This window comes from Nematolebias whitei, chromosome 1, assembly GCF_014905685.2.
Source record: "Nematolebias whitei isolate Nwh7 chromosome 1, NemWhi1, whole genome shotgun sequence".
In the NCBI taxonomy this organism is placed as follows: Eukaryota; Metazoa; Chordata; class Actinopteri; order Cyprinodontiformes; family Rivulidae; genus Nematolebias; species Nematolebias whitei.
In genome coordinates, this window is record NC_056498.1 from 58,044,359 (window position 1) to 58,059,225 (window position 14,867).

The window sequence follows — 14,867 nt, forward strand, 5'->3', positions numbered from 1 at the left end:
TCCATTCATTCATTCATTCATTCATTCATTCATTCATTCATTCATTCATTCATCCATCCATCCATCCAACCAACGAACCATCTTTCCATCCATCCATCCTTTTTACCCACTTTTTCCTTTTCGGGTCACAAGGGTCACTGGTGCTCATATCCATCAATCACTGTACGACATGGGGACACCCTGGACAGATCACAAGCTCATCACAGAAGACTGGATTCTTGTAAATAAATAAATAAATATATATATATATATATATATATATATATATATATATATATCCATCCATCCATTATCTTTACCCGCTTATTCCATTTTGGATCATGGGGGTCGCCGGTGCCCAGTCCAGTTATCACTGTGCTAGGGGCGAGGTACACCCTGGACGGGTCGCAAGTCCATCACAGAGACAAATAGAGACAAACGAGACAAACAACCATTCATTCTCTCACTCACACCTAGGGACAATTTAGAGTTACCAATCAGCCTAACATGCATGTTTTTGGTCTGTGGGAGGAAACCGGAGCACCCGGAGAAAACCCACGCATGCACGGAGAGAACATGCAAACTCCACCCAGAAAGGCTCTTGGATCAGGATTTGAACCAGGGACCTGCTCGCTGAGAGGCAGCAGCTCTACCAGTTGTGCCACCATGCTGCATATATATATATATATATATAATTATTTTATATAATATATAACAATTTTTGCCATTTTTTAAAAACCAAAACAATGAACCATTCAGGCATATGTGTTGTGTTTTTTGGGTTTTTTTGGTGGTGAAATTGAGTATCCTATGATGAAATAAAGCATAAAGTTAAAGTGAGTATAAACTACTCTGTGTATTAGTACTAGTAGGGCTTAATTTATAAACTGATCAATGCCAGAACACAAATAAAGGGCGGACCAGCTGGAGGGTGGCAGGGGGAGTGTTACTTGGGGAACGTGCATGCTCACAAGACAAGAACCTGACATTCTGTTTAATGACATCAAATCTATTTTGTTAGCAAAGAACAGAGTCCTAACATTATTAATCATTACTTCTGTATTTACAAAAAAAAATCCACAAAACATTAAATTGTGCTTTGACAAACACATCGATAAAACTAAAACATTTAGTCAACTAGAAAGAGGAAAAGAGGGGCGGGTATCACTCTCGCTTTGAGTTTTTACTCTTTGTTGCATGCGTGCTGTGGGTGACGAGCGTCCAGAGCGTCATAAAAACAGCAGCGGAGGTGTCGGAGTTATTTATTTATCATCTCAGCAGCAGAGGAGAGCGACACGGTTCAAGCATGGCTCCCAAAATGACAAGGCAGTCATTTGTTCATAACTTTACCGTAGTAAGCCTGAGACATGCTGGATCCAAGCAAACAGTTGCCGGAATGCACCCTGTCAAAATAAGAGGATCTTGTTCCCGCAGGATCCGGTTCATATCAAGCCCTGAGTACTAGCATCAACATATTTGCAAAGGAAATTACAGGAAAACTGCGAAAACTACCGTAGTCTTTGTTGTTGGTGTGGGTATAACATCCTGTAAAATCAGATTAGTTTGGTCAAAGCTTGAAAAAGCCAATGTGGAGGGACTAAAGAGCCACATGTGGCTCCAGAGCCGCAGGTTGCAGACCCCTGTTCTAGTACATCCTAACACTACCCGGCCTTCACACAGGTCAGTTAAAGGGTCAGCATGGCTGTAAACCCGAGCCCGTTTGAACAATGACAGAGGCGAGAAGAATCGAAACGTGCATCAGATGGATTATGAGCTTTGAATGATTTGCTTTATGTTTGGACCTGCTTTGGAAACAACGGCTGTTACACGCCACAGTGAAATTCTCCACAAATAAAAAGAGGCGTACGGTGCAGAGGAGGGCGTTCAGGTGTTTGAGGTTAACCAAAACCAGGCGCTCATGGGATGCGGTGTGACATGCTGTTAAATTAAATGTTGTGAAATTTTATGGCTTATTAACACCGAATGTTTTCTCCCTCCCCTTGCTTTCTTAAAGATTGAATTATCCAATAATTGGAGGGGGAACGGTGATGCTGTCCAACAGCAGCAGGACGCCTCCAGCTGTTCTCTGGAGCAGCTCCTGCTTTCCGTCCCTATGATTCATTGAAAACAAGATGAAATTCTCTCAAGTGATAATTACAACCAATTCTATTAGATCACTGTAACAGCGATGTGTAAATGTGATGTTTCAAATTCAGAACAGAAAATATTTGCTTCCCATTTTGGTCACCTTTTTTTAAAAAACTTTTTATTGCTTGCACAGCTCATAAAAGTCTATAAAACATTAGCGGCTCTGCAGGAGAAGACGTTTAATGAGCACCTCGGACTGGACCTCTGAAGCACACACACACCCACCCATCCATCCACGCTCACACACACTTTCTTTGAGATGCCGCCATTCCCCGTTACTCCCCCCGTTCTCCCAAAAGGCATTCAGGATTAATCTCCCTGAAAAGCAAGGAGTTTTCAACTCTGACATCACACGAGCGCACACGCAGTCGTAAATCTTACTTGAAATCTTAAAAAGCTCTTTTTTTGGGGTTGTTTTTAAAAAAAATTAAATGAAACTCCACCCTTTCGCCTCATTCTTTCCTTTCACGATTTCTGCTGGATCGTCTTATCTATCCCTGTGATTTGCTCTTGGAAGGAACTTGTAAGTGATGTTGAATAAATCCTGAAAGATAAAAAAAAAAAAAAAAGAATCTGACCTCAAAGAAAAGTCACTTTCCCCTCCTCACACACACAACACATCATCACTCTTGATGGCTTGTTGCTTTAAAATCAGTGCTCTTGTGTAAACTGGATTATGCTGTACAACATGTGGTGAACTGTGGAGACTTTATGGGACCAGAACGTGGTGCCATGTGGAATACACACCCCACACACAAACTTTGAACTGGCTGCTTCTTAAAAGATTTAGTGACAGTGTAGCAGTCGCCACAAGATCTTCTTAAAAACGAGCCTTTGGACGGGGATTCAGCACATATGCTTTTATTTAGAGCTCTCCGAGTTTCCTTTAAGGGGTTGGTAGATGACTCTTGCTTTTCCGCGCACAGACTTTCCTAAGAACTCTTACAACGACTTCTTTTGATTGCATTTTCTTAGGTTTAGAACATTATCCAGATACAGAAGGATTATGTCCCCAACAGTGGCAACACCTTGTTCAATGATTCCTATTGTAACCACAGGTATAGCCAAAACCTTTCTGAGCTGCTGAGATGTTGGACACGCCACAGGAATTGCACAAAGTAAACCTTTCCAAGGATGCTACTCACTGGCAATAAAGCAAATGCAGCTGTCAGGAAATCGTTAAGTGATGAGCGTTTAGTCAAACGAGTGTATTTAACTAATGATCCTGTCCAACCTGATTAGTTATGATAATGTTGCGCAACACATTGGCAACTTGGCTTTGGAGATACTGTAACATCACAGGCCTGTTTAATGATCAATACGTTGACATGCAAGTGTAGATAAAACACGTGTGTTAATGAACCCTGCGGAGCACCAGAGTGGAGCCACTGCTCCTCCACATTACACAGTCAGCTGAGGTGGTTGGAGTGTCTGATCAGGAGACCCAAAAAATGCTGGAAGAATTATGTATCTTTCTGGAACTCCTTGAGATCCCTTCGAAAGAGCTGCGGAGAGGGATGTCTGGGTTTACCTCTTAAACCTGTTGTCTCTGCGATTCAACTTTGTCTGGATAAGCAGCAGAAGATGGATGAATGTATGTATGTATGGATTTTATGCCAGTTTAAAATGACTATGAGTCACTCATGATTTCAATAATGTTGCCACTTATCTTATTTTGACCTGGATCCAGAGCTCAACTTATTTTAATAGTTGCAACTTGTACACTAACTCATCTCTTGGGTTTGTCCTGCTGTATTTCATAAATGGGTGCTGTGCTGAACTAAAAGCATCTTGAGCTTTTGAGCTTTGTTTAGGAATACCTAAATATACATGAACCTCAATAGGTTGCTATGGCGGTGCACAGAAAGTACAGCGGCTTCTCATGCTCCCGAGTTTAAGCCTTATTTTAATTCCTATGAGGCTGTTTTAGGCACTGGTTCAGTGCTGGATTTGCGGCTCAGGTACAGCTCAGCCGAGCTGATGGCCATCAGAGACAGTTTGGCTGAGTTCTGAAATCTGCACTCGGCAGATAGCGGCTCCTGAAGACAACGGAATGGCGCAGCAGAGGGCGAGGAGCAACAGTCAAGAGGAGGAGGTGCGTTGGCCCAGCTAAAGGCTAGAAAAACCAATGATTCCTACTCTCTTTCTGGACAATGTACGCTCACTGGATAACAAAGTGGACTTGTTACATCTGAGGATGAGTGTTTCTACAGAGATGAAGAAGTGTGCTGTTCTTTGGCTAACGGTAACCTGGTTTAACAAGAACATGCCGGACTCAACTTTCCAGATCAACGGTCTTCAGTTATTCTGAGCAGATCGTGACCATTGTATCAGGAAAAACATGGGTGGGTTCGTGGTTTGGGGGGACTCCATGTGTTTGTGAAAGAAGGAAGCTGTGGAGAGCTGGACTTGCGAGCTCTGTGCTGAGGAGCTATCTCTGTGTGGTGGAGAGCGTTCTCTGCACCTGCATCGCCTTGTGGCATGGCAGAGGGAGGATGCGACTGGGGAGCAGCCTTCCTACCACCTCGGACCTCTACACATCACGTTGCAGGGGGAAGGCGCTCCGCATCATGAAGGACTCCACTCATCCTGCACACAGTCTGTTCCAGCGCCCCCCCCCCCCTCCCTCAAGCAGGCGGCTGAGGAGCATTCAACGCAGCTGTCAGTGCTGAACTCTGCACTTAATTCAGCCTCATCTTACTTTTGCTACTTTATTTATTTACACACATGTGTGTGCGTGCGTGTGTGTGTGTGTGTATATTTATACTCTTTTGCATTTATTTGTTAATTGTTAGGCTTCTTGATCTAGGACCTGAGTCCGAATTGCATACCATAAACATGCAAATGTGAGCTGGTATGACAATAAACATCACTGAATCCTTGAATATGGCCAATATACAATGACCAATGAATAGTATGAGTTTACTTAACTTTATTTAACGGGTTGTTGAAGAATAATTGTTTGGATTTGGACATTTGAACACCCAGAAGTTTTCATGCAAACTTATCCTGATTTACATTTAAAATAACATTTGAGAAATTATTGACGTCACTAAAGCTGTAGGATTTCAACAGAATCCAGACTTTTGTTGACTGATTTTATTATAATACCAGAGGGCAAATCATTTCCAGTCTAAACGAATCATCACATACCTCCAGTAAATCGACTTGTTCATGACTCACAGGGCCTTGATCCTGTCTGTTGCCTCTTGTCCAAGTAATTGACAATTATTCAAACGCTGTGTTTACGCTCCACAAATACAGGGTTTTGTTTACAGGATTTGTCTGACAAGAAAGTCAGCCTGTTTTTTTCAACCTTTTTAATTTGTGTAGCCACTTTCAACAGCAAATTATTACAGACTTAAGATTCCGCTTTACTGCAAGTTTAAACGTCGCCATTTAAAATGTTTAGCTTAGCACAAATGTCTCATTGTGTTAATGTTATAGATGCAAACGAGGTAACAAACAACAAATATGATCATTAAATAAAATGTATCTTAATGAAAGGCTTGGGATTCCTTTAAGGAATTCACATCACCTGCTGCCTTTCATGTCAGAGTTTTAAATACAGATAATTTAATGCCAAGAAATGATAGCGTTGCTGCTGTTCTGGTCAAACCATGAAAACAATGGCATGCGTGATCACATGCATGCATATTGTGAAATGTCCCATTCAGAGTACATGTTCTGAATGACTCTCAGCTACTACCACAGCAGTTTTTAGCTCAATAAGCAATTGATGTGGTTTTGAATGCGAATCGAGTTGACTCCGAATGTTAGTCGTTTATAAATGTAAATCCAATTAATACTTTCCGACACACAAACAGACATTATCGACCGCCTTCGCCTTTCAGAAGCAAGCCATAAATAGCAGTGGATATGAAACCTATTGTTAAAAATTACATCATTTATCTGACTCGGTCTGGACCCACAGTTAGACTTGTCATGGAGCCCTCTGAGCTAATAGAAGTGAAACTGTGTCCCAAACCGTGGTGCTGCTGAAATACAAGAACTCATTTTCTCACCGCCTCATGCTGCTTAAGAATTCACCATCCCAGATTCCTCTGAAGCCACATCAGAACACAGTTTTTTCCCGAACAAAATGGCTTTTATCTTTGTCCTTTCACTAAGCGGGTCAGTGAGCAACGAGCATTCCTCCCTTTGTTCAATTTGCACCTGTTGTCTCAGAGGTGCACGTCTAGATAGGGCAGGCTTTTGTCCCGAAATCCATCCCGTCACTTTGCCCCCATTGAATCCAACACATTTCAATTGTTTTCTCTTTAAGGACTGAGAATATTTTATCTTTTCTCTGCCTTTTTTGTTTCCTGGGCCTTGCATGACAAATCCAACCAGTGTCTGGCTGACAGGTCAGTGGTGGACTTTGTGGGACCTAAACTTTTCTTCTGAGTGCACAGAACATAAAACATGTCTTGGGAACGAATCAGATTTAATCCAGCAGCAATTTGGGTCTCTGGTGTTGATTTATCAGTTTGATTTAATCTCAGTTGTATTTGTGTTTTTCTTTGCATCTAAACATTGCAGGGAAAAAACTGCAAAAATGTTTCTAGTCAGATCCATGTGAATTATGTTAGGCTACGTATGTGCCAAACAGCAAGCAGTAATAGTAGCTTCCTTGCTGTGTGTGTGGTACTGAGGATAACTGTCTGTCATTTTGTTAAGCTGATGCCCAGTAGCTGTCTGCATATGAGTTGCGTTAGACCACCCAGGAGGACTGCCGGTGGGCCTCGGTGGATGACGGTGTATACTATTGGCAAATTTATGTCTGTGGTGAGAAAGATTTTTTTTTTATTATCAAGGAGCCCTGAACAGACCAGAAATGAGATCATGTTTACCGGAACAACTCTCATGTGTCGAGTGTTGGGGGTTTAACTAACAACAAAGTCCATGCTCAATAATCCAGGTATATGATCCAAAATTTTTCAGTCAGGTCATCTGGACAGTTTCTTTTTTTGTGCTGAAACGTTTCGCCTTCGATCCAGAAGGCTTCGTCAGTCAAGGAAACAAACAAACAAAACTGATTCTTCCCCCAACAGCTTACTCCAAAGTGGAACAAACCAGTTTTGTTGGTGCTAGGATGGTCTCTTTGGTACTCCCCCTCCTCCATTGCCGGCCCTCTTCCTTGATGACAGTCGTCCGAGACCCTTAAGATGTCCTTGAACTTCAAGGTGTTGCTTTCTGGTTTGCACTTCAAAAGGAACTGGTTTTATTGCTTTCTTTTGAAAAGGTTTTTATTCTCACATCAAACTAATGGTGGAGGAGAGGGTAGACAAGGTGGGCCTGTGATCGGAAGATTGCCGGTTCAACTCCCGGTACCAACAACATCAAAATGTGGGTGGGACAGGTGAAGCACCCACACCTGATTCCACCCTCATTTGCCCCACTCTACCCTTGAGCAAGACCCTTAACAACCACCATCTTCTCCCTGGGCGCCCTAGATGGCCCCTCTTTGCTCCACACAGAGGGAGCTCGGTGGTCTGTGGTTGCATCAGGAAGGGCATCCGGCATAAAAACAATTGCCAAGTCTTTGTGTGACTTAGTTCGCTGTTGCGACCCCTGAAGAAGGGAGCAGCCGAAAGGAAAAATAAAAAATCTAAATTGAACTACTGTTACATAAAAACTCCAATTCAGAAAAAGTTGGGACATTGTGTAAAATATAGGGATGCACAATATTATTGGCATGGTATCGGTATCGGATGATATTACTAATAAAGTTAAATATTGGACATCGATCATTCTATTCTGTTTTTGTATGACAACCCAGTGACAAGGATGCCTGCAGCGCCAGCACAACGTTGTGACATAACGTTGTATTTAGATTTGTGAACATGTACAAATTTACACTGTTCAAGTGTTGTCACTCCGTTAGAGAGAGTAAATGTCATGAATAAATTTGACATTAAACATAACCCAAGTTGAAGTGTTGCATCATTTTCAGCCCCCCTTTTGGCATCTGCATTTGGTAGCAGGCCAAATTGACAAAGACCATGCAGAATAATGTAGTATTTTAATTCCACAGCAGAGAAAGCTGTGTAGTCTCTGTAAGTAGGTCAAGGAAAAAAAAAGATTAGTATTGGTATTGGTTATCGGCCAAATAAGTTTGAACATATCGGCATATCGGATATCAGCCAAAAATCCAATATCGTGCATCCCTAGTAAACTGTAAACAAAAAATAAAACAGAATGCATTTATTGCATCTCATGTCATTAATCCATATTTTATTTACAACAGAACGCCGTAAACAAATCAAGCTGGAACAAAAAATTGCATCACTACATAGTAAAAATGAGTACCTGAACACTTTCACGATGAAGCTGTCGCAGCAGATTACAGTTTGTCTTGATGAAATATGCAAATCCTTCCCTGAAAACGTTGTATAAAAAGATTGTCTGGACAGGAGCATGCATTGTTCTAAAACCTGTATATTTTGCACTTTGTTGCATTAGAAAGTGTTTTTTTTTTTTTTGCTTGTATTGGAGTTGATTTAAAAAGCACAAAGAAGCTGTTTTGTCCTCTCTTAAAAACATGTAGGTGCGTACGTCCCCCTACAAGAAGCTGTTTTGTTTGTAGAAGATATAATCTGTTTTTTTCTTCACCCCCAGCTGCTGAATAGAAGCTCTCGTTATTTAAACGTCTGCGCTCCGTGTTAACATGCGTGTTTATGCCAACGTGTGTTTAATGTGGATTTAACTCGCTGTGGAAAACACTTCACACACTTCACCAAGTGCTTGTAGTCGCGGCTGGTTTGCGGTGTGCTCATGTTTTCTTGCGTACAGCAGGTATCAACTGTGCACAGTGCCCTCTCACCATCTGTGTGTGTGTGTGTTTATTGCAGACGTAGATGAATGTGCAACAAGCAGACACACTTGTGGGCCTGAACAGACGTGCTTTAACACCAGAGGCTCCTACATGTGCCAGTGTCCTCTCGGCTTCCAGAAAAACGGAGACCGTTGTATTGGTGAGTGCGATACCAAACAGGCTCTGTTCTCAGGTTATTTCCCACTGGTCAGGGTAAATAAAATTTGTCTTTTTGTGATGAACTTTTCCTGCAGACAGAGACGAGTGTGGCCTGAGTCACTACTGCATGCATAGATGTGTGAATACCCGGGGCTCTTACTACTGCGAGTGCAGCACGGGTTACAGTTTGTCTCAAGACAACCACACCTGTGCTGGTAAGTCACAAATAAAGCCTGTGTACTCATAGCTTATACAAACCTTAAGTTTGCAATCATTAATTAAAATTCAAACAAAAATATGTAACACAAAGTCTTTCTACTTGGCAAAGATGCTAAACTAAAAATTAGTAAAGACGTTTCTGAATAAGTGTAGGTGTTTGTACACAAATCACATTAGTGCAGTTTAAGTTGCTGAAAAGTCTAATTTTATATAGTCAGTTGTTCTTGCTGCCATTAACATTTTATTAATGTTTTGTTATTTCTTTGTGGTTTACCTGGCACCTTTGCTCCATATCCACCTAATAGCAGGAAAGTCTGAACTATTTGAACGATCCTCCAGCTTGAGCTCAGAGAGTGGTAGAGAGCGCTTTACCTCAGGAGAAGAGTTGCATTCGGGCCCAAAAAAATAATAATACTGTAATAATAATGATAACAATGGGTTATGTGTTGTCACCATTGTATGTTCCCATACAATGGTGAAATTGGCTCTCTGCATTTAACCCATCCACTCCCAGGTGGAGCAGTGGGCAGCTATTGAAAACTGTTTGGGGAGCAATTGGGGATAGGGTGTGTTACTCAGAGACACCACGAGATGTGCAATGACTGGGGATCGAGCCTGTGACTTTTGGGTCCCGAGTCGGCTGCCCTGCCTCTACCCCATCTCGGTCCTTAAATCCGACCTGACCCGGCCCCAACCCATAGCCATTATTTCCAAACTCTACCCGACCCGATGAATTACGAGTTATTACGAGTAATTACGAAGCCGAAACCAAAACCCCCCACCCCCGACATTTTTAATCAAGCTTTGACTGCTTATATAGTTATTAACAGTTGGTGGACACGCATGGCTGAATAAGGGGGCAGAAGATCGGAGCTGAGGGGGTGTTTGTCCTTTCATGGCCATCAAAGTGCATTAAATCCCTGCTTCTGCCTGCGTTCTGCATTATTCAGACACAGACCCTGCTCTGACATGTCTGCTTTGGGATCTCACCTGTTTGGGTCGTCGGCCACACGCGCCTGCTGAATGCAGTGGCTGAATGAACATCCATTTGGGTGATGGATTGCTTCCTGGACGTATAGTCCCATCTGAAGCTCAACTGAACTTTATTTTATCTCTTTTAAGGCTGGTCAAATGGCCATGTGTGGCTGGTTATTGTATGGCAAGCCATGTAGCCATATAATTAAAAAGTATGGCAAGCTGAGTTTCCATATAATTGGAAAGTATGGCAAGTCATGTTGCCATATAATTGGATCACGACTGATTCACTGACGCAATCAAAAGCCCGACACCAACCCAGCTCGCCCATCCAGCACATTATAATGGCCCGGCCCAGCCCAAATTTGGGTCGGGCTGTGCCGTGCCGGGTTTCGGGCTTTGGACCCGGGTTTGAAATAACAGCTCTACCCAGGAGCACATTTAGAAATCTTTCTATGTGTGTGTTCAGGTTGAATGTGTGAAACTGTTTGGAATCTATTGCTTGTGGTGTGCTGACCTCCAAGTTTCAAACCTAAACGGAGGGTATCACAAAGAAATACACACAAGCTAATGGAATTGTGTGGAATTAACGATATATTTATATATACATAGATTAATTTATAATCACAAATCCAAACAAATCATAGCTCTCACCTCTCATAGACTAATTATCAGGTATGTAACCCTGTTTCAAGATTGTTGTATAGATGTGCTGTCAAAAACACACTGAACCTTTCATCAGGCACAAAATGAAGTTCACCTGCTTTTTATGCTCATCACGTCAACATCTGCTTCTGTTCCAGATGTCAATGAGTGTGAGGTGGAGAGCCCTTGTCAGCATCATTGCTACAACCTGATTGGCTCCTTTCTGTGTCAGTGTGACCACGGCTTTGAGTTGGCGGCAGACACGGTGTCCTGCGAAGGTGAACACGAAAACCTAAAAACTCAGATAAATGTGTTCTCATAGGTGTTCAAGTGTCCCAGCACATACTATAATCTGGTTTTGTGTATGTTACTCAGACATCGATGAATGCAGCTTGTCCAGCTACATGTGTCAGTATCAGTGTGTTAACAACCCTGGGAGTTACGCCTGCGAGTGTCCACAAGGATACCAGCTGCAAGGAAGCAGGATGTGTCAAGGTACCGCAGTCTACTTTCCTTCCACAAATCATTTTAGTTTTCTTTCCCCTCTTACTTTATTTATTTATCTGTCTTCCTTCCTCCTAATAAAATCATTTAAGATCCCTGATATCGCCCACTGCTTTACTCCTGGAGCAGAACGAAAAGCTGCTCTCAACCAGCAGGATAAAAATGCAGGTATTGGGCAACGCAAGCAGAGCAACTTTGTGTTTCCCTGCAAAGCCACTTCTTTGAGTTTATGGGCCTGATGCTGGTTCCTTGAAGTGGATTTATTTGAACTCTCAAAGGGAGAGCTGTTATGTTTCCCCCCCTCTCAGTCAGGTGTGGGCTTTATAGGGGCGTGATGAATCCAGCCTGTTGGGTCAGAGGGACATTCTGGTGATGAATCCAAGTTGCTGTGCCAGAAATAACGTTGTGGTTTGGGGCACGTTTGATGGGGGTATTTTCACGGGAGAAAACGCTGGAGTCCTGCCTGTGTGTGGTTGCTTCAGGGGCTTCCCTTGAATTCAGACATGCAAGCTTCCCTCACCTCCAATAACACTGAAAATAGTCCCACTCTCTGAATTACAAGCTCAATTCTGATTGAGTTTACACGTTTTTATTTCATAAAGCACATGAAATCTCCATGTGAATTGTTACCCTGTTGTCATTTGTGCATTATTTTCCAAATCACTAGACATAAATGAGTGTGAGATGGGGACCCAGGACTGCCAAGATGATGAAATGTGTTGGAACTATTACGGAGGCTTCCGCTGTTACCCCAGAAACCCGTGTGAGCCTCCTTACACCCAGACCGCTGAAAAGTCAGTAAGCCGTCACCGGTCCTCATTTTATTTTTACTTCCTGTCATTTCCCAAAGTTTGTCCTAACTGTTGCGTGTTTACAGTCGCTGCATCTGTCGATCTCAAACCGAGTGCCAGGGTCTCCCACCATCAATAGTCTACAAATACATGAGCATCCAGGCGGACCGAACCGTGCCGGCCGACGTATTCCAGATTCAGGCCACCTCCGTGTTCGCCAACACGCACAACAACTTCATGATTAAAGCAGGGAACGAAGGAGGAGAATTCTTTCTTCGGGTAAGCTGATGGAATGAAAATCACATATATTTAATCTATGAAAAAAAAAAACGTTTTAATGGGTAACGTTTTTATAATTTTCACCATCTTCTAATAAATGATTTTCATGCTCATTAGCCGCAGCAGCCAATTTGGCATAAAATAGTGAACGCTCATTAATTACGATACAGACGCACTGAACATTTTTTAATGAATTTGGTAATGAGAGTCAGTTTATTTGTTTATTCAGAGGTAAAAAAAAAAGAAGCATTTTCTCAATACGTTGCTAATCAGTTTATTAGATTTTATTCGTCTTTTCATACAGTTGAAAGTAACAAAACCGATTAAAAAGCAGAAAATAATTATAAACACACATTTAAAACAATGATTTTAAAACAAGTAATGATTAGAATGTGATTTAGGCCAGTTAAACAATTTAATTTTGAAAATGCATAGTTGCTACTCTAGTGTTTTAATACCCTTAAAACTTGCCAGCCAGGCTTAACACTGCCTGAGCCACATTTTGTGTGACAAGAACAATTTAATCTTTTCTGCTTGGATACTTTATAACGGTCCCATGTTAGACAGCAAGAAAACTACCGTATTTTCTGCACTATGTGTCGCTCCAGAGTAAAGGTGGCATCAGTCAAAAAATGCCTCATGAATTGGAAACAAACATATATAAGTCACTGCTGACCCCCGGGAAACGTGGGCCATTGTTGAAGATTGGCGGCCCAAAATAGATTGGCGGCTACGGGAGCGTGCACGGGAGGACCCATTGTTGCATTTCTTCAAAATAGATTAACACCTAAAAACAATTATTTGTTTGCTCGACATTATAGCAACTGTGTCTCAGTTTAATTTTTCCTTAATAAATGCACTTTAATGGTCAAAACAGCGTCAATCAAAAATTGTGTCATGAATAGAAAAAAAAAAACGTATATAAGTTGATTCGGACTATACGTCGCAGGACTGGCCAAACGATGAAAAAAACAGTGACTTACAGTCTGGAAAATACGGTACTTATCCTTTGTTTTGAGGCTCCATGAAAAAAACGGCAATTATAGATCTTGGTATAAAAAGAAAAGCCTAAATTAGAAATAAATCCTTTTAAGTTACAACTTTTTGAGCAATTGTTGCCCATTTGGAAAACTAACCTGCATAGAACATGTAGAAGTCTGATTTATTTTTTTGTGCAAATCTACTTGTTAGTTTTAGATTTATTGTAGTTAAATGTAAAGTTTGTTGTGTTTTTTGCAGCGTTCCAACAATGTGAGTGCCATGCTGGTGCTTACCAAGCCTCTGCCAGGACCCAGGGAGTACATCGTGGACCTGGAGATGGTCACTCTCCATCTAACCATGAACTACCGCACCAGCTCGCTGCTGCGGCTCACCATCGTTGTGGGGGCTTTTCCTTTCTGAGCAGCACAAGTCCCGGCAGCCCGCAAGAGTCAAACATAGCAAATGCCTGCATCAGCATAACATACTTCACGTTTTCACTCTCATATAACATTGGCTGCCTCAGATTCAAACATCCGCAAAGCAGTTTTCACGCTCTTGCTCACAGCAAAGCGCACCGTGCTGCAATATATGACAATTTCTATCAAGGAACTTCTTTAAATTCAAGCAAAAGAGATTTTTTTTTTCTTTTTTTTATCCTCCAAGTTATTTTTTTAAAGTCTCTGAAAGTAGATGATTCAAGTTAAAACCATTATAGTTGTCACAAGTTTCCATGTGACAATAGCATTTAAAATAAGATGCGTGGTGGGACTCATCTACTGTTTTTTTTATTTTAATCTCAGTTTTTTCATCATTTGTTGGGAAGGAAGAGGATTTTACTCAAATTAACTAAACAAATGGGCAGCATGAGCAGCTTTCTATGCAAGGATTTTTTTTTAAAAACTGTTTTAAAATCACTGCTTTCTGTTGATAAATGTTTGGGGTTGGGGCTACGGAGCCACACTATTTGTGCAAGTTTCTGTATAGTTTTCCTCATGACTAATAATTTCCAGAGAATTCCAGGAACAGTTCAAAAGTGTAAAGGAAGGTAATTAGCCTGTGAGCTGAACGAGTGCTTAACTTTGTGTTACGACAGGCCTGAAGCTCACAGGAGTAATGTCATGTAAATACCTAGGTAAAAAAAAGTCTGTGTGTGTGTGTGTGTTGGTATGATTGTGTGTTTATGCATGCAAGCAAATGTACGTGTGAATCACAGAGTGGGGGGAAGGAAAGAGTGAGAAGGAGCTTGTTCTCTGCCTTGGCTTTGATGGATGAGGTTGAGCAGTTTATGTGTTTCTGTGATGCCATCCCAGCAGCCTTCCGTCACAGAGGCAACAACGGAGATCTGTAAACTCGAGAACTCGTGCAGGAAA

The 14,867-nt window shown here is 41.7% G+C and overlaps 1 protein-coding gene across 2 annotated transcripts in view; it reads left to right on the forward strand.

Annotated features, from left to right (window-relative positions):
- Positions 1 to 14,033, forward strand: part of efemp1 (EGF containing fibulin extracellular matrix protein 1) — a 25,230-nt gene extending 11,197 nt beyond the window's left edge. For both annotated transcript variants that reach the window (XM_037685881.1, XM_037685874.1), the window contains 7 exons: positions 8,982 to 9,104; positions 9,199 to 9,318; positions 11,101 to 11,220; positions 11,318 to 11,437; positions 12,114 to 12,240; positions 12,324 to 12,516; positions 13,756 to 14,033. In XM_037685881.1, coding sequence (XP_037541809.1) covers positions 8,982 to 9,104; positions 9,199 to 9,318; positions 11,101 to 11,220; positions 11,318 to 11,437; positions 12,114 to 12,240; positions 12,324 to 12,516; positions 13,756 to 13,917 — 965 coding nt within the window. In that variant the 3' untranslated portion in view covers positions 13,918 to 14,033. The remainder of the gene's footprint in view (positions 1 to 8,981; positions 9,105 to 9,198; positions 9,319 to 11,100; positions 11,221 to 11,317; positions 11,438 to 12,113; positions 12,241 to 12,323; positions 12,517 to 13,755) is intronic.
- The last annotated feature ends 834 nt before the right edge of the window (positions 14,034 to 14,867 follow it).